General features: G+C 37.6%; 1 protein-coding gene across 1 annotated transcript; it reads left to right on the top strand.

Annotated features, from left to right (window-relative positions):
- The first annotated feature begins 4,463 nt into the window (after window positions 1-4,463).
- On the top strand, window positions 4,464-12,737 carry LOC117984935 (alpha-tocopherol transfer protein-like). The gene is made up of 6 exons (XM_034971610.2): window positions 4,464-4,681; window positions 7,656-7,809; window positions 9,166-9,280; window positions 10,345-10,479; window positions 11,097-11,310; window positions 12,236-12,737. The coding sequence occupies exons 1-6, from the start codon at window positions 4,498-4,500 to the stop codon at window positions 12,388-12,390; spliced, it is 957 nt and encodes a 318-aa protein (XP_034827501.1). The 5' UTR covers window positions 4,464-4,497; the 3' UTR covers window positions 12,391-12,737.
- Window positions 12,738-19,964: the final 7,227 nt, after the last annotated feature.

The following is a 19,964-nucleotide window of genomic DNA, read 5'->3' as shown; positions in this document are numbered from 1 at the left end:
GGCATACTTAAATAAAATCTCGTCATATTACGGTCGTCGCAAATCTTTTCGGCTTGGGCGTCAGAGCTAAAAAATATTTGCCACGACTTTAGAAATAACTAGCTGACCCGCCCCGGATTCGCTCGGGTGGAATTTAGAAAATCGGCGTGGGGGTAGAGTTTTCAAAAACCCTGAAATGGGTACCTACGTATTTTTTTCTATTGTAACCGAAAACACAAATATAAATTTTCATGCAAATAACTTGATAAATGACGGACTTTGATACAAACTTTCATCCCTTAATCCCTTATTAATTAACCCCCTTGGGAGTAGAATTTTCGAAAATCGTGAAACATATTATGTTTTTTATTCTTAACCGAAAGCCCAAATAGTAATTTTCATCGATGTAACTATAAAAATGACAGACTTTCATACAAACTTCCATACCCTATTTAACCCCCTTAGGGTGGAATTCGAAACATCCTTTCTTAGTGAATACTTACTCTTTACAAAGAAACACACTACTCCAAATTTCATGTCGCTAGGGCCAGCGGTTTAGACTGTGCGTTGATATAATAGGTATAATGTCAGTCAGGCAGTCAGTCAGGACTTTGAATTTTAAATATACAGATAAGAAAAGAATTATTAGGTTTATATAAGTCAATTTACAATCTGAGCTGATACATGGTGCTCTTTCCATTGCGGAGTGTTAGGTATCTACACTATCAATACCGAATCGCGATTCTGGTATCGCAGAATTTCAAGAACATCTGGATGGATATATTGCGATATTGTGAATACCATCAATATGCCCTCGATACAGGATCGTAATATTGCGTAATATTAATTATTATAATATGGATTGATAGTGTTGAGGTGCGCTTACAAGGGCAATTTTTTTACGCAATTGTTGCTCGGCAATACGTATATAGATCAATCTGGTGGCAATAAGGTGTAGCAATTACAATGTTATAGTGCTGAAATTTTTAGATATTTATTGCTGGGTATTACAGTAAATTGTTTATTGTTCGTCATTTCATAATTGATTAAATTACCCGGAATTCAGGAATTTCAATTGCCTGTGTAAGCGTACCTTAATAGGCCCCATATAGTATTCTGAAGATTTTTGTACAGACAAAAATTTATCACGTCTATCCTACTGTATGACAGATAGGACGTGTTAGGATCTTAAGTAAAATAGCTTCAAAATTTTATTATATTTTATTTTTCACCATGGCAACTTTGCTTTTAAATAGACTATCAGTTATCATTCTGTGTTTATTGACGCTGGTTGTTGTAAAATGGCGGGAACCGGCCAGATTGTTGACTGTCACGTTGGCAACTCTGTTTTTAAATGTCAGCATTCTGTGACTGGTTGACGCTAGTTGGCGCAAAACGGTGGGGACCAATCGGATTGTTATTGTCACGTTGTCCAACTGTAATTTTCAAATACACTATCTGTGTCACTCGTTGTGATTGGGTAACGCCAGTTGGCGCGGAGTAGTGCGTGACCAATCCGATTGGGTTTCCCCTCCGCTTGAGGGTTCGAAACTCTAGCCAGAGGTTTGGGAGTTTTGGAGAGATAATTCTCTCAGAGAGATGCTGAGTACAGCACAAATTGTGAATAGTGCGGTTAATAGTAATTATAATCAAATAAGTAATTAAGAGATTAATAAAAGTAATATTAACGCAGTAACGTGTTCGTATCTTTTCCGAGTTCCTTCACCGCGCTATCTCGCAGCAGGGGTTCTTTTTATAGACGGCATAATGCTAAGTTACCTACTCCATACCGTAAATAATAAATTCGGTATCAGGGTGGATGGTTGGTGCTGGCTGTTTGAATATTTCAAATAGGAAAAGAAATAATAAATTTGTAGTACCTACAAAGAGATTGATTAGTCTTACTGTGATGGAGTTTTATAAATAATTTATGATACTTACAGTAATTTTAATTATTTATTTGTATCAACGAATATTTTATTTTAATAGCATACAATTAGGTGCACGCATTAAAGAGGTTAAAGTAAATTGTTATTTTCTTAGTACCCGGACTTTAGTAATTAAGATTATTGTAAGTGCTTTAATTTCTCTGACTATGTACTTACCCTTTTATTTGTCAGGTAACCTCATGTGAAATGCTCATAATTTCAGGAAGGTAGGTTAGGTAGTCTAGTCTTAGTTTGGACTAGTTGGACTGTTCAATCATTTTACGCAGGACGAAATTGCTCTGCTCTTCCGACGACCGATACAATGCTTAGAGGCCTTTATTCAAAATTTATACCTACTAGCTTATGTTCACAACTTTGTCCGCGTGGACTAGACAAATTTGAAACTCCTACTTTACACCCTTAGTGGTTGAGTTATCAAAAATTCTTTCTTAGCAGATGTCTACATCATAATAGCTATCTGCATACCAAATTTCAGCCCGATCCGTCCAGTAGTTAGAGCTGTACGTTGATAGATCAGTCAGTCAGTCAGCCATTCTGTCAGTCAGTCAGCTTTTCCTTTTATATAAGTACAAGAAGATCTAACCAAAATGCCAGCGTTTTGGTTACACACTGTACACAAGCAGGACGGCGAGGCGGCGTCATTCGCTAACTCAGTGATCAACACTGAATGATAGCCTGATAGATATACCTAGATGGCTTGGGCTAAAAGAGCTGACGCTACTCGAAAGAGGATCTAGTACATACTTCTTCCTAATCCTAACTCCTAATCTTACTAATTATTATAAATGTGAAAGTTTGGATGATTGTTATTCCTTCACGCCACAATGACATAATCAATTTTGCTGATATTTGAAATAGAGATAGCATATACCTACCCTGAATTATTAATACACTAGCTGCCCCGGCAAACTTCGTACCGCCTAACAGTCGATTCTTTTTCAGGATTTTTTTTTTAATTTTTGTCTCCGTTAAACCATCCTCGTACTTCGAGGAATACCTATTATAAAAAAAGAATTAGCAAAATCGGTTCAGCTGTTTGCGATCGAGATTTGCGATCAGCAATACCACCTATTACGGTTCATGATATACAGCCCACTGACAGACAGACAGATGGACGGACAGACGGATGGATAGACAGATGGATAGACGGATGGACAGCGGAGGCTAAATAATAGGGTCCCGTTGGCACCCGACGAGTGCAAAACCCTAAAAACTGGCTTGTTTAAAAACCGACTCTGATGCAATTTAAAGCTTTGGTTCGAGTATTTTTCGAACGAATTGACATCTGATGTCAGAATTAATGAAAGCCCTGATGATGACAAGGAGAAATAATTCATCCGGCATTCGTGTTTCGTGGCACGTATAACTTTAACACTTCGGCCACACACTGCCCGTGTGGCATGGGAAGTAGCGAGGAAAGGAGGCAGAGACATTACATAGAGACATTACATAGTGTGGCTGCGTTACTCGCCTTCATGCCCGAGCGAGGAGCATGTCATACGGCATGCGAGTAACGCAGCCACAATACGTCTCCGCCTCCTTTCCTCACTACCTACCTCTTAGAAGGTGAAAGATCAAAGAATTTTCAAAATTGGTTCAGCAGTTCCAGAGATTATCCCCTACTAACAAACTTTACCTCTTTATCATATTAATATAGAAGTATAGATTATTAAAATTAAAAGGACTCAATACGACCCTGCTCGTGCTCAAGCCCAAGAATATTTAATAGAAACCTTTCTTTCACAGAATAGCTCAGTCAATTAGACTTTCAAGGTTACAATTCGCATAGAGCTGAAAATTTGTACGAATTTTCGCAATAAATGAAATGTCCTCATCTATTTGCTTAAAAAAATATTCAAGGTCAAAGTTCGCAAACATGGGTTGGTAAGTTATCATAAAAACATGTAGTAAATTATAGATCTTGCAATCATCTTTCTATAAAAATTGTTTTAACACTTTTTCTCATAAGATTCACCGTTTCTGTGATATTATGATTCAAATAGTTGAAAAAGTCTCGAAAATTGCTAATGCGCGTGGCCGCCATTTTAGTGACGTCAGCTCAAGTTCAGTTCCAAGTTATGTGCGTTTTAATTAATTAAAATATTATCACTTCGTGTAACGGTCAAGGAAAACATCGTGAGGAAACCTGTATGCCTGAGAGTTCTCCATAATGTGCTCAAAGGTGTGTGAAGTCTACCAATCCGCACATGGCCAGCGTGGTAGACTATGGCCAAAACCCTTCTTACTCTGAGAGGAGACCCGTGCTCTGTAGTGAGCCGGCGATGGGTTGATCATGATGATGATGATGATGACTAGACGAATACTGTGCTCTGGATGAAGATTAGTATTCTACTAGTAATAGGCCTGCAAAAAAGCAGGTTATAACTTATTTAGTTTTATTTTAGTTTTATATTACTTACTAAAATACTCTCAACTTTTATTAGTAAAAAACTACTCAAAATTTTGAACTAACTCTCGTGCAGTGCAACACTTACCTTCGCAACACGATTAAATATATAAAAGTGCATGTCTCAGTATACATCTGTTAGTTAAATCAGTAGTGCGTTCAATGCGCATGTCTGCGACGGTGATGGAAGCTATACCTAAGAACCAGATACTAGAGTACAACTCTGATACGTTGGGATTCCTAAGGAAGCAGTATGAGTTGGATAAACCAGAGAGATTGGAACAGGCCATCTCAATTTTACTGGATTGGCTAAACAAACAGGATCATATTATTAGAAAAAAATATTGTAAGTATTCCTAAGTACCTGTTTTTTTTTTTGTTTTTGGATTTTTCAGGTTGTTTAGGTCAGTTTATTATTTTCGATCCCTTTTCTGTTTGGCTGCCTGGTTTTTTACTAGCTAAATCCATCCATATTAATATTATAAATGCGAAATTGTGTCTGTCGGTCTGTCTGTCTGTCTGTCTGTCTGCTAGCTTTTCACGGCCCAACAGTTTAACCGATTTTGATGAAATTTAATACAGCGTTAGCTTACATCCCAGCGAAGGACATAGGCTAATTTTATCCCGGAAAATTAAAGAGTTCCCACGGGATTTTTAAAAACATAAATCCACGCGGACGAAGTCGCGGGCATCATCTAGTATGCTACATACTTTATTTGTTAGAATTATCATAATTATTATAATAATATTAATTTATGATAATATTAGAATTATAAAGTTCCTTTTTTCATAAAACTTCATTATTATTCTCAACTAGCTGATGCCCGCGACTTCGTCCGCGTGCAATTAGGTTTTTTTAAAAACCCGTGGGAAGAGCCTGCCAAATGATGGTAGAGGTTGCACCTCTACAATTATTGCATAAATTACAGGACAAAAGTACGGAGTATTAGTAAAACGAAGGGCGACCTTATCACAAAAGTGATCTTTTCCAGGCAATTCGTACCTATTAAGAACTATTTATGTGAACAATCTAATTGCAATAAGTATACCTACTTGACTGATCATCAATTACAAGTACAGCAGCTAATCCAATGCCCTTAGGCAGTGGTCCGACCGCCGCGCGCCGGCGAGAAAACGACTAACTATCGGCGACTTTCTCTACATTCCGTGTAAACGAAAGAGATGCATAAGTATATCAAAAGTTGCTCTCTGACTGTTCACACTGCCGGCGACGACTCGCTTTACTAGTTTTGTAACTGAGCGACGAGCTTTCAAAAATAAACTCGCTCAGCGATATTCGTTCAGTGATGATCGCTCGGTTGAACACGTGTAACGCGCGCGCAGGTTTGCAGTTTGCACAAGACTGAGCGACCGCGGGCGAATGGCGCGAGTAATCGCTCGTCACACTTCGAAACTCGCTTATAGACCGGCGACAAAAATATCGAAACAACATACTCGCTTCCCGCTGATCACCAACTCGTTTAAGTTTCTAGTTCTACTCTTTTCTCGTTCATCGTCGGCGGTCGGACCACTGCCTAACTATGAAGAAACAATTATGATTAATCGGCTTGATTTAAATAATTACTATTAATTAACTAGAGCCTGTGAGGGTCACACCTTCGTTATTTTATAAAAGTTGAAAGTTTCTCTGCGCATTGTCCCCAACACATATTTTAACTATGTTAAAGTTTAAGGGTGTCTGGCAAGGGGCTGTCACGACACTAAGTGTCTGGCAATGTATGACTTCCAATACTATTTCTAATACTATTCCGAAGAAAATATAAAAAATTAAACTTGTGTTTTTGGTCTGGTGGGAGGCTTCGGCCGTGGCTAGTTACCACCCTACCGGCAAAGCCGTGCCGCCAAGCGATTTAGCGTTCCGGTACGATGCCGTGTAGAAACCAAAGGGGTATGGGTTTACTAAAAACTGCCATACCCCTTCCAGGTTAGCCCGCTATCATCTTAGACTGCATCATCACTTACCACCAGGTGAGATTGCAGTCAAGGGCTAACTTGTATGTGAATAAATAAATAAATAAAAAAAACTACTATACAATACACTTTGACCAAAGATTTTACCTGTTATCTGCCAAAGCCACGATGACTCAAACTTCATAGTCGCTGATCGTGTGTTGCACAAAAGGAGCAAAGTTTTTTAAGATTTTATAAAATAACGAAGGTCACGGGCTCTTAGTTCATTTGTTTAGCGTAAACGAACCATTCGAAAGATACGGCAGAGTTATATTTAGAATAGTCAATTAAAGTAGTCAATAATTATTATAACCGTTCTGACGTTGTTGATGCAAGAAATCTAATTTAACTTCTTGTGCTCGAATAAAATAAAAATATATACTCAAGCACTAATTATTTATTACTAGATGGTGCCCGCGACTTCATCCGCGTGGATTAAAGTATTTTTAAAATCCCGTTGGAACTGCTTAATTTTCCAGAATTAAAATTAGCCTATATATGTATCGTTCTCCGGGATGCAAGCTAACTCTGTACCAAATTTCATCAAAATCGATCGGTTATACTGTACGGTAAAGGGGTAAAATAGAGATTTGAAATTTGTGTACTCCACGCGGACAAAGTCGCGGGAAAGGGATAGTTGTCTAAAAGTATCTGTTTCGATAACTTCACATCTAATTGTATAGTTTATGCTCGCGACTTTGTCCGCGTGGACTACACAAATTCAAAACCCCTATTTCACCCAATTAGGGGTCAAATTTTCAAAAATCCTTTTATAGCGGATGCCTACGTTATAAAAGATATCTGCATGCCAAATTTCAGCCCGATCCGTCGAGTAGTTTGAGCTGTGCGTTGATAGATCAGTCAGTCAGTCAATCGGTCACCTTTTCCTTTTATACACGGTGAAGTTTTAGTGGTTGTCTTCCCGCGGCAGAACGATATGCCCTCAGTTGTACTATCGAAATTTTGAGTTAAACTTAAAAAATAAAAATGTTTTTGTTTTGAAGTAATTAAAAAAAAATCGACGACTCGAAAGTGTGGGAAACAATAGTTACTCCCTAGACGTAACGTGAATAGTAGGTAGGTACATCCACTCGAATAAAGTGAACAAGTTTAGAGCAAAATAAGCTCGCGCGCGTAGTGATACGGCACAAACTAGCCTGCGCGCACGCGGTATCACTATTGGTTCGAGGTCTCATTCGATTTTTGTTTTACACGATTGTAAATTTGATATTTTTGACTGTAATATTTTTTATATTTATAAATCGATTGTAATACCACGACAAAATAATTTCGCTTCGGGAAAACAACCATTAAAATTTCAGCGTGTATATTTAGATGTGTTGTTTTAGCTAAAGACTATTTAGAAAGGGTTATCATCATCAGTAAAGGATCAGTGGAAAGAGCGAAGTTGAAGTTAGATAAAATAGCTACCTACCGGACTCTCCTACCCCGGTTTTTTGAACCAGTAAAAGATTTATCGCAAGTTAAACTTATAAATGAATTGTAAGTACATTTTTTATTGATTACAATTATAATATGCATTTTGCTTGTACTCTTTGTTTATTGTAATATTCACACCTTGTGACGAATTTTTTATGACTTAAATTGAATTGAGACTTACAGGAATTCACACACTAATTACGTATTCATTACTGTTAATAGTGTATTATGACGTAAACACGAGATTGCAACTCCTTAATCATAATGTTACAGAGGTTCAATACTATATGAATCACAAAGTACCTAATATGTAAGGTAAACCCTGCCAGACACCCTTAAAATTTAGGGGTGTTAAACTTTAAGGAAGTCTGGCAGGGGCTTGGCATGATTCTAAGTGTCTGGCAATGCATGACGTGATTCCGAAGAAAATATAAAAAAATGACTTTATACTTTAACGTAAGATTTTATACGTCTTTGTTACCTACCTGTTATCTGCCAAAGCCACCATGATCCAAACATCATAATCGCTGATCGTTCCTCCCTGTGTTGGGGACAATACCACACAATACGCAAAGAAATTTGCGGGCTCTCTCTCTCTATTTGATCTTGTTGAGACTTGAGAGACAAAATAAATTGCCAAGTTAGCCTAGAAGCGGGCATTAGGTACAAGTTTATTTTCATTTGTCGTATTTTACATCACGACAGTCAATTTTTTTTCTAATCAGTTCAGAATGCCTCCTTAGATTAGTTTTGATCTAAACAGGTATATACCTAATACCTACTAAAGCACTATACAATGTTAGTTTTAGTTAACGCAAAAACCTAAACACGTGTCGAATATTTTTACATAAAGAATATGTAATGTATACAAAATTTCAAAATATTTAATGAAAATTTACGAAGTTCTAAGCTTGTTGTGTTGAGTTGTCGTCATCGCAAAAACATGGTCACCCCAAGCAAGCGGCTATGAGAGAACGGGACGGCTGGCGTCGATAGTGCGCGCTCCCGTATGCGCGGCTCGATACAGCTGGTGCAGTGGCGTGCAGGTCATAGAGGCATAAATGCACTGCTTACCCCAGTTGTAATAGCTTAGTGCTTATTTTTCATTATGGCCTGCCAGTAAACAGGTTCCTACCTAACTAATGCCTACCCTGGCCTCAAACCCTGTGCACGCCACTAGTGGTGCATGTGGTCATTCAACAAGGTGTCTAAACATGAAGGATTTTAAAGAATTTTTTGATCAAAATATAACACATTGTAAAAATGATTGCAATCCATTCTGTTACCTACTGATTCTGAACAAAATACTTTCAGGTTTTGCGTATATTAAAACTAACTTTGTATATACATACATGGTTATACATATTAGTTTTTATGTCAGTTGTATTATTTTATAGATCATCGAATATTTTTTTTCAGGATTATCACTCTATCACCGAAAATGACTCAAGACCATTACAGGGTGCTAGTGGCGAAAAATGTAGGCAAAAAGTTTGATGCAGGGTTCATGGATTTCTTTAGATACCTTATTATGGTGAGCTATTCTGATAATTCAATACACCTTTACCTTTGTTTCCATTAATTATATTTTTGGGAGGTCATCATCATCATCATGATCAACCCATCGCCGGTTCTCTACCGAGAACGGGTCTCCTTGCAGAATGAAGAGTTGACGGTGAATTTGAGAGGTGACGAGATGAAATTTTCACATCATATAATATCTGATTTAGTAGAAAATAAAAATAAACAACGCGCGAGGACGGAACTTTCATCTCAACCTATCAGCCCATCTATTTAAGCACGAGTCTCCTCTTTGAATGAAAAGGACTTACGTCAATAGACCATCCACGCTGACCAAGTGCGCAATTGTTTGTTTGTTGGTTTGTCCTTCAATCACGTCGCAACGGAGCAACGGATCGACGTGATTTTTGCATTGGTATAGTGAAGGGCCTGGAGAGTGACATAGGCTAGATTTTATCCCGGAAAATCAAAGAGTTCCCACGAGATTTTTAAAAAACCAAATGCCACGCGGACGAAGTCGTGGGCATCAGCTAGTTGTTTAATATGCACATAAACTCAGAAAAATTGAAGTTGCGTGCTCGGGATCCAATGATTCCAGATCCCACGCAGCTTCTCAGTGCAGGGTGATTGCAAGCATCTTGGCACTCCTATGTCAATCGGTTCTTGAAATTATGTGCACCGTCCATTGCCACTTCAGCTTTGCGACTCTACGGATCTCTTCAATCCATACTAATATAATAAATGCAAAAGAGTGTCTGTCTGTCTGTCTGTTTGTCTGTCTATCTGTCTGCTAGCATTTCACGGCCCATCCGTTTAACCATTTTCCGTGAAATTTGGTTCAGAGATAGCTTGCATCCCGGGGAAGGACATAAGGCTTTTGATCCCGGAAAATCAAAGAGTTCCCACAGGATTTTTAAAAGCCTAAATCCACGCGAAGGTAGTCGCGGGCATCATCTAGTATAATATAAGCAAAGCTCTAGTCTCCATAGCTCACTGAGATGTGCTTTCACTGATCAAAATGCCAGTTTTAGCCGTTTTTTTTAAACAGTAACTATGATAGTTTTATGTGGTTTTCAGATTTGTGAGTACGTACAAGCTTACGACTACTGTAATGGCATAGTCGGGGTATTCGATTACACAGAAACAAATATTTATGAAATGATAAAAGGAATAAATGTGGTGGATATGCAGCAAGCTTTAACAATCATAATGGTCAGTACTTATATAATCATTACAAAGATGCTTGAACGATGTCATATTATTGTAACAGGAGTTAGTGATAGTAGAATAGCCATACTCTGGCAGTTGTAAATTGGACCTAAGTGTATTTTAGGATTTCGTACCTCAAAAGGAAAAAAGGAACCCTTATAGGATCACTTCGTTGTCTATCTGTCGTGTCTGTCAATTCCAGGAAATTAAAACAATTTAAACAATGATTTAAAAAAAGATAACAATTTAAAAAAAGATGCTTGGGAAAAAAGTAATTATGTTTTAAGTTGTGATTAATTAATTAGATTAATATGATATATTGTGAATACAATAACAACATTAAACTAACCGTGAAGGCCGATCGAAGTGATCCTATAAGAGCCGGTTCCCACTTCTTGCCGTTTGTCGGGCCCGGATTTTAATCGAATGTTCCAGTGGCAGAACATTTTATATGAAGCTTATCACACTTGTCTGAAACCGATTTTGTGTAAAAATGTTCTGCCACTGGAACATCCGATTAAAATCCAGGCCCGACAGCCGACAAATGAGAACGAGCTAAGGGTTCCTTTTTTTTCTTTTGAGGTACGGAACCCTAAAAATAACTCTCCGTTTTCTTTCAGGAAGGCTACGGAATGCGGCTAAAAGGAATCCATTTTATAACAACATCGAAAGCCATAGATACTTTTATTCAGCTATTCAAAACAGCGCTGAGTAAAAAGGTGGCTGAACGAATTCACGTTCATAACAAGTTAGACACCTTGTATAAATACTTACCTAGGGAAATTTTGCCCAGCGACTACGGTGGACAAGAAAAATCATTGGATGAACTTAGTGGTAAATAAACATAATACGAAATTAGACGGTTCTATTTCGAGATTTTTGCTTTCATTTTCGAGGCTTCGAAAATGGACCGTCTAAACACCGACCGTTCATCGTTCACAGGCGAAGCGCTCATCGTTCATCAGTGAGACTGAGTGAAACAGTTAGGTCTGAGCGGAGATGAGACGGGAAGAGAGGAGATGTGATTTAAACAACCAATAGAATTGCGTTATTCCCGCTCTGCTTCGGTGGATACCACTGAGCGGGGATTTATCATATTTGTATGTCACGATCGATACGGAGATGTGAGTTGTGGCTGAGCTGGGCGGCGGTACAAAGCGGAGATGTGAGCTGTCTCTTACAAGCTGGTGTCGGCGCGTAGCGGAGACGAGAAGAGATGTGAGGTGCTTGCAGTGAGGCGGCGTCGCTAGAAGTCACCGCACGCTCGCTCTAGCCAGCAGACATATCCGCTCTAGCCAGCACACATCCCCGCTCCAGCCTCCAGTCTAGCCAGTACGCATCTCCGGCCAGCTTCGGTGGATACACCCTTGCAGCTTGCTGCAAAACATCTCTTCTCGTCTCCGCTTCAGACATCTCCGCACATCTCCGCTCTGGTGGAGTCCGCGCATTAATGCTGTGCACTGCGTTCATTGTTCACTGGTATCATCCATCGTTCATCGCAAAAATGAACGATGAACGAAAATATCAACTAGCAAACACACGCTATAGGCACCCGCCACTCTGGCCCCGCCCACTCTTTTTGCAGGTCGTTTCTTGTTGCAAATATGAATCCACATCTGGAAAAGCTTCGAGCATTAATTGATGCAAATGCGGATGCGGATGTCTGAATTAATGCGGATGTTCCGCATTTGCGGATGCGGATATCCGTAACACCCCTGATAAGAATTCAAACAAATTAATCTCAAATTTTATTTCACAGGTGACTTAAAAGCAGCACTGGATTCAGAAAATTTTATGAAATATCTGAAAGAAATGCGAAATGCTTGTACCAATGAAAACTACAGACGTGATGATAAGTTCAACGACCAGTACCTGGGGATGCCAGGTTCATTCAGAAAACTGACCGTCGATTAAATAAATTAAGAAAAATGTTCATCTTCTTCTCTATCAACCGATATACAGTACGCGGCAGAAAATAATGTACATCGACCTTTAAAAGGAGATAGCGTATTTGTAGAGCATAGTCTCTGTTGTTGAGACCGACAAAATATAATATTTAATAATATAATAAATAGGAGGTACAAAAATAAATTTTAGCTGTTTGTGTAAGGAGTAGTTATACCAATCTCATATTATTTCAGGAAAACAAAATAGTTATTTAAAATATAGAGCAAAACACAAGTGAGATTATTTGGAAATATTTTCTCAAATAAATACCTATTTGATTTTTTTTTGTTTTCAAATGATATTTAATTATTATGTAAGTAATAAGTACCTATAGTTTATATTTTTAAAAATAAATTTTATGCAAAAAATTGGTTAATAGCTTTTATTTATTTGTTTTTTTTTTTTAATGGAATAAATCTTATTTGTCACTACCCATTTTATAAAGGCAAAAGTGTGTTTATTCGTTGGTTTATCGGTTTGTCCTTCAATCGACAACGTAATCGAAGTGATTGCTTGCAAAAAGTATACAAAGTTAAATTTGTCTAAATAAATTATAGTTAAAATATAGGAGTCATTTGTAGGGTTCCGTACCTCAAAAGAAAAAAAGGAACCCTTATAGGATCCCTTTGTTGTCTGTCTGTCTGTTTATCTGTCCGTCTGTCCGCCTGTCCGTCGAATCTATCAAGAAACCTATAGGGGTACTTTCCGTTGTTCTAGAAACATCAAATTTGGCAGGTAGGTAGTTCTTATAGCACAAGTAAAGGAATAAATCGGAAAACCGTGAATTTGCGGTTATGTCATTAAAAAAAATTAAAATTTGTTCATGAGCAAATAATAATTAGTATTTTCAATATTTAAAGTATGATAACTATACTTAGTGGGGTATCATATATGAAAGGGTTATCCGTTTTATTTGTACATTCTAAAACATATATTTATTTATTTTTATGCATAATAGTTTTTGATTTATCGTGCAAAATGTCGAAAAAGATAAATGTAGTACGGAACCCTTGGTGCACGAGCCTGACTCGTACTTGGCCGGACCTATAAGCACTTATTTATCGTTATCACGATATACGATTATATTATTATTATATTTATTTTATTGTTAATCTTAGTGATAGACTAATTTATTTAAACTTGCAAATAAATTTTATCTATTTTTTAATTATTTTTACTTTGGTTTTTGAGTCACAAAATATTTTATTTAATAGGTGGAGTAGTGGCCAGATACTAGTCTGTTGATTTTAATTAGTTTACTTATAAATTATATAAAAACTGTCTACATCTAATAATTATCTGACGTGAACTTAACACAATAATATAATATCTATTTGGCCTTATTTTCAGTCTGTTATTATGTAAAATTATATTGTATGTATCGCTGTTGATTGCAAATAAAAGAATAAAATAAAATAATCATTCAATTCAATTCAATTCAAATTCAACTTGTAAAAAGTTAAGTAAAAACTGAATACAATACGTTATAAATTTAATAGAACTGACGCCTATCTGACGTTATAAATTATTTTAATAAAATAATTAAGATGTTTTTTTAAATAATTACCACCATTAGGTATGATAATCTTCGAACAACTCAATTAGATATTTTGTAACTTGCAATGTTCGATGTTGAATGGCAACCAAGGAGGAAACGCCCCGCACACCCGCACATCCTCCACGCTAACCCGGTGCGGGCAAGCGCAAGTGACGTGCGGGTGTGCGGGGCGTCCCCCCCGCCTCATACACCGATTGGCTCAACCTGCCACCGACTATACTTTCAAAGATGGTGTGATGTATTTCAATACAGCTCTTTGAACGAGAAACAACACATTGCTGTATAGGTAGGGGTTCCGTACCCGACTCGACCCGACAACGGGACCCTATTACTGAGCCTCAGCTGCTGTCCCTCCATCCGTCCGTGGATCCGTCATCCGTCTGTTTTTCAGCCTGCAGTATCTCATGGAACATCACAGAATGTGTATTTCTATTGCCGCGCTATAACGCAACTGCAGCTCTTGTGGTATTGTATGTGTATATGTGGTATCTGAAATTAAATGAAATGTGAATGAGGAGGTTTCCAAGCAACGTTCGAGAAAATTTTCATAGATAGCGCTGAAAACTTCCACCACTAAAGATGAAAAATAATACCTATATCTATATCATCTATGCATAGACTTATGATACTTGCATCTATGCTTTAATTTTAAAATCAGATGCGAAATTAATTAATTACTTTTATTATAGTTCACAGATTTTGTGGGGAAGAAACGTAAGGAATATTGCGGTGCACGCTAGCTCTTACTCTTCATCTATGTCATTGATTGACACGACCTAATCATATAGAATATATATAGAATAATATAGCATTCCAGGCAACGTTCGAGAAAATTTTCATAGATGGCGCCATCTATGAAAATTTTCTCGAACATTGCCTGGAAACCTCCTCAATGAATTTATTTGTTCATGTAGGCAAGCATGTGCCACATAAGTATAGTCCGCATCAGGTTGAGATGGCAATCGGGATATGAAGCAGGGGGACGCCCCGCACAATCGCACGTCACCCGCACTCGCCTGCACCGGGTTAGCGCAGGGGCTGTGCGGCTGTGTGGGGCGTTCCCTCCCCGATTGCCATATCGACCTATACTTGCATCTACGTACTATACATGGCAAGACGGTCAAGACTACCACCGATTCGGTGATGAAAAGCTTCTACTGAAAAGAGCTGGCAAGAAACTCCGCTGTTGCCATTTTTAGGGTCCGTAGGTCGAACCAAAATGGTAAAAAAGCAATTAAAGGCTAACTTCTTCCTCCCTCCCTGGCGCAGTGGTAAGCGCTGTGGTCTTATTAGTGGGATGTCCCGGGCTCGATTCCTGGCAGGGATTTGGAATTTTATCGTGCCGCCAAGCGATTTAGCGTTCCGGTACGATGCCGTGTAGAAACCAAAGGTGTATGGGTGTAATAAAAACTGCCATACTCCTTCCAGGTTAGCCCGCTCCCACCTTAGACTGCATCGTCACTTACCATCAGGTGAGATTGCAGTCAAGGGCTAAATTGTATCTGAATTTAAAAAGTAAGAAAATAAAAAAAAAAAGACTTGTAAAGTAAGTTGAAACGCAATAATAAACAAATACTCCACTAAAATACATAGCAAAATTTTATAACAGCGATTTAGTTCAGTAAATTAATAAGGCAACTAACGACATGAGTCAAGACCACAGATTAAGCTGATTCCTATCGACAAGACTTAAGGCGATTCGAACGCCTCATCTGTATAACTCTAAGGCAGGACATAAACTATTTTTGTACCACTACATACTTACGCAAAATACTTTATGTTCTGCTGTATATTTTTAATGTAGACGGACATTTTTATATCAAGTCTAAAACTTTGCCTTTTGTAGGTGAGCGTGAGTTTGAGGTTTCACGTCCTACCATGATGGTAATTTCGTTGAGCCTTTAAAATTCCTTCGTGTTTCCCCTTTGACGATGGACAGGGAAGCTCTAATAAAAGTACCGCAACATTCCTTCTAAGTTCTATTAACAGCGAAGTGCTCTTACAACCTTTTGTTCATGAATTAAATTTCTTTGCTGCTTTTACTTCGAAGTGCTATACAATTAATTTTAGTAAATAAATAAATAAATAAATAGGTATCAAGTCACTCAGAATCATGGGCGCCAACAGGATTACTTTCAGAGAGGTGCATCTGCATCCATAACCGAAGCCAGGAATTGATTTTAAGGGAAGTTTTATCAGGGCCTTAGGCTGTCTGTCCACTGGTGTGGAGAAGAGAGGAACTGAGCGGTGCTGTGCGAATATTAACCAATAAAATTGCATAAAACTTCCGCACCGCTTCAGTGGACAATAATAATTTGCGGACTAGTTTTAAAAAATCATACATTTTAATGCGGAGCAGGAAGCGGATATTTCGCGTAGAATTAAACCAATTGCCCGCAGCCAGTTGCTCAAATAACTCGTCGCGTGCTCGCAACTTCGCTCCGCATTACTTTCTCGCTCCTCTCCGCTACCTAGCTCCGCGTCTATGGACAGAATATACAGTCCACAACTCTACTCTGGACTTTCTAGTTGGATTTTACCTTTCGATTTGTAATAAGATAGAATTCGACGAAAAACAGGAGCACAAGCGCAGCGAGCGTCATTTTTTTTGTTTTATGTTAATTTAAAACCTCACTTATATTTATGTAAATTGAATAGGTTATTGAACTAAGCATACCTAGCTAGCCCTTCACGGAAAGGAGTGGTAAAGGTTTTTTTCAAGTAATTCAAGTAACAAGCCTTGATTTTATTTTTACGAAAGGATTGTATTTTATTTAAATTGCATTACCAAAATAACTAAAAAACTTCCTGGTTTCTTATTTAATACCTACATTATAATATAATTACGTAGATACCTACTTCCTTCCTATAATAGATATATTATGCTTATGTAAGTTGAAACCTCGAAAATAAAAAAATGAACTTCTAAAAATATATGAAAGTCCTGACTCACTCATCAACGCCCAGCCAAAGGCCTTTACAATTATTTTTTTATTTTTATTGAACCACCAACAGAATCATACAAAAAAATCACATTATTCAAATTCTGGGTGTTATTATATAGTTCAAATTATAAGCAAATGACGTACCTACGCGACAGATCGAGATGGCAATCAGGGCGGGAGCGCCCCGCACACCCGCACTGCCCCCACACTAACAAACGACCCCACAACAAACCTGATTTTTTTACTCGTTTTTAGGGTTCCGTACCTTAAAAGGAAAAACGGAACCCTTATCCCTCACTTATCCTTAACCCTCACTTTGTTGTCTGTCTGTCTGTCTGTCTGTCCGTCTGTCGGTCAAGAAATCTACAGTACTTCCCGTTGACCTAGAATCATGAAATTTGCCAGGGGGTCTTATAGCTGTCATTAGGGGAAAACTCTGAAAACCCTGAATTTGTGGTTATATCACCCAAAAAATAATAATTTGTGGTTATAAACTACTAATTAGTATTTTCAATTTTCGAAGTAAGATATATCAAGTGGGGTATCATATGAAAGGTCTTCACTGGTGCATTCTAAAACTGATTTTTATTTATTTTTATGAATCATAGTTTTTGAGTTAAAAGTTCAAATTAAAAAAAAATGTCAGCTGATAATTTTTTATTGTCAATGTTATGTATTCTACAAGTTTTGTTTACCTACCACTACTGTCACATGTTTTTGATGTAAACACATGACAACAAGGCAAGTCATTACGTGAACAATAGGTAGATATTATACATGTTTTAGAACTTTTTGCAGAAGAAATCATCAATCATGTTTAAACTAGCGGCACGCTATGATGGCCGGTTTGACGTTTGTCCGCTCATGAAGTTCCGTATTAATTGATAACGACTTTGAAGGAAATAATTGTATTACTTTATTGACGATAGTGATGTGCAGAGATTCATAAATTTTATCGAATGTAGTTTTAGGTTTAGGACTCAAAATTTATTTATTAAATTGATTTCTTAAATGTATACAAGTGTAGAAAAATCAGTTTGCACCATTTAAGGGGTGAATGTACTTGTGAATATGAACAATTTTCACTATGTGGACAAACCTCTGAAATCGCAAAAAAATATCAATAAATTTTTAAAAATGGAATCTAATACGATCGTCACATAGGATCGCTGGCTAGCACAACTACTACCTCCGGCAAACTCGCGTCAATGCTCAATGCAAAACAAAGCAGTTTCGAATTGACGTTGCTTCGAAAAGTATAAACTGTCAGTGCAATGCGATTGTGATATAGTTTTGACCTGGCTTTGGATTTCAAATATTGATACTGCATTACTGTTGACCCTTGCTCGTTAATTTGGACTCTGTTCAAGCCCTTTGTTGTGGATTTCGTCGATATGACCGAACGTACGCAGAGAACTGTTCTAAATAGTCAGACACGTGAGTTCCTAATACGCCTTCGTAACTATTTCGATCGTGAAGCTCAAAATGGAGGGCCAATTTTACCTATAACGTCAGTGGTTGAACGCGTAGCTGATGCGCTTAATATTGGACAACGAACTGTTAGACGGATAACTAAAAAAAAATATGGCGAGACTGGCACAGAAGAAAATAAACTTCACACACCAAAAAAGAGGAAAACGAGCAAAACCAGTCGTAGGCATCGATAGCTTTGATGCCGATGCTATCCGAAGACATGTTTACGGCTACTATTTACAGAAGGAGTATCCAACAAGAAAAAAGTTGGTGCATTCACTGAAGGAAGCTGGATTATTCTTCGGTGGGGAAAGTTCTTTAACGAAGATTTTGAAGACCATTGGATTTCGATACAAAAAATGTAACAAACGCAAAATATTGATGGAAAGATTTGATATAGCGATGGCAAGGTATACTTTTTTACGGCAAGTGAAAGAAATCAAAAATTGGCAAAATGTTGTGTTCTTGGATGAAACATGGCTTAATGCTAACCATACTGTAGGCCGTTCTTGGAACGATGACACAGCAGCATCTACTTCCAAAGTTCCTGTAGGAAAAGGATCGCGACTTATAATTTGTCACGCCGGAACCATCAACGGGTTTGTCGAAGGTTCTCTCATGGCTTTTGCGTCAAAAACCACTGGAGACTATCATGAAGACATGAATGGAGAAAAGTTTACTGAATGGTTTACCTCAATGTTGTGTAGCCTCCCTGAACCATCTATTATAATTATGGACAACGCCCCATACCACTCGATGCAAATTGACAAGCCACCTGCCCAATCCCAAAAGAAAGCTGATATCGTCGCATGGCTTCGTAAAAATGGCGTAGATGCAAACATGAATATGTTAAAAGCGGAATTAGTACGTCTTTTAAAAGAAAACAAACCAACCAAGATCCGATACGTCATTGACGAAATAGCATTAGAACATGGGCACAGAGTTATACGGTTACCGCCTTACCATTGTGAGTATAATGCGATTGAGTTGGTGTGGGCTCAAATTAAGGGATATGCTGCAAGACACAATACAGAACCCCCATTTACCACAAAAAAAATGCTAAAATTATTAGAAGAAGCTTGTGAACATGTGACTAAAGGAGACTGGGAAAAGGTTGTGAATAGAACTGTTAAATTAATAAGGGAAGATTATGAAAGAGATGTGAAAATAGATAATATTATAGAAAACGAACATATAATTATTAATGTATGTGATGATAGCAGTGACGACAGTGAAAATAGTAGTATGGACGAATCTGATTAATTATGGCCTTTTGTGGCACCTTTTTCGGTATCTTTTGTATTCATATGTTTCTTGTGTGCATATAAAGTATGTATATTCATTTTCGTTCAAATATTCAGTTCGTTCAAATAAATTAAATAAACATATACATTTTTGTTTTATTAAACCTATTTAATCAGGTACAAAAACAAAACTTAATTGTTTTTTGTTCGAGAATAAATTGACATTCCACATCACTATTGTAATGTGTCAAACCGGCCATCATAGCGTGCCGCTAGTGTAATAACCCTTTAATAATCATATCATAATCATAGTTCAGACGT

Source organism: Maniola hyperantus, chromosome 9 (genome assembly GCF_902806685.2).
Source record: "Maniola hyperantus chromosome 9, iAphHyp1.2, whole genome shotgun sequence".
Classification (NCBI taxonomy): domain Eukaryota; kingdom Metazoa; phylum Arthropoda; class Insecta; order Lepidoptera; family Nymphalidae; genus Maniola; species Maniola hyperantus.
Note: the sequence above shows the minus strand (reverse complement) of the source record. Positions and strands in the feature narration are given on the sequence as shown.

Bases quoted from the DNA above. Each gene is read 5' to 3' on its own strand.
- LOC117984935 (XM_034971610.2), top strand. From the start codon at position 4,498: ATGCGCATGTCTGCGACGGTGATGGAAGCTATACCTAAGAACCAGATA. The intron at 4,682-7,655 runs GTAAGTATTCCT...GTGTTGTTTTAG, and splicing joins TATTATTAGAAAAAAATATT to CTAAAGACTATTTAGAAAGG. The intron at 9,281-10,344 runs GTGAGCTATTCT...TGTGGTTTTCAG, and splicing joins TCTTTAGATACCTTATTATG to ATTTGTGAGTACGTACAAGC.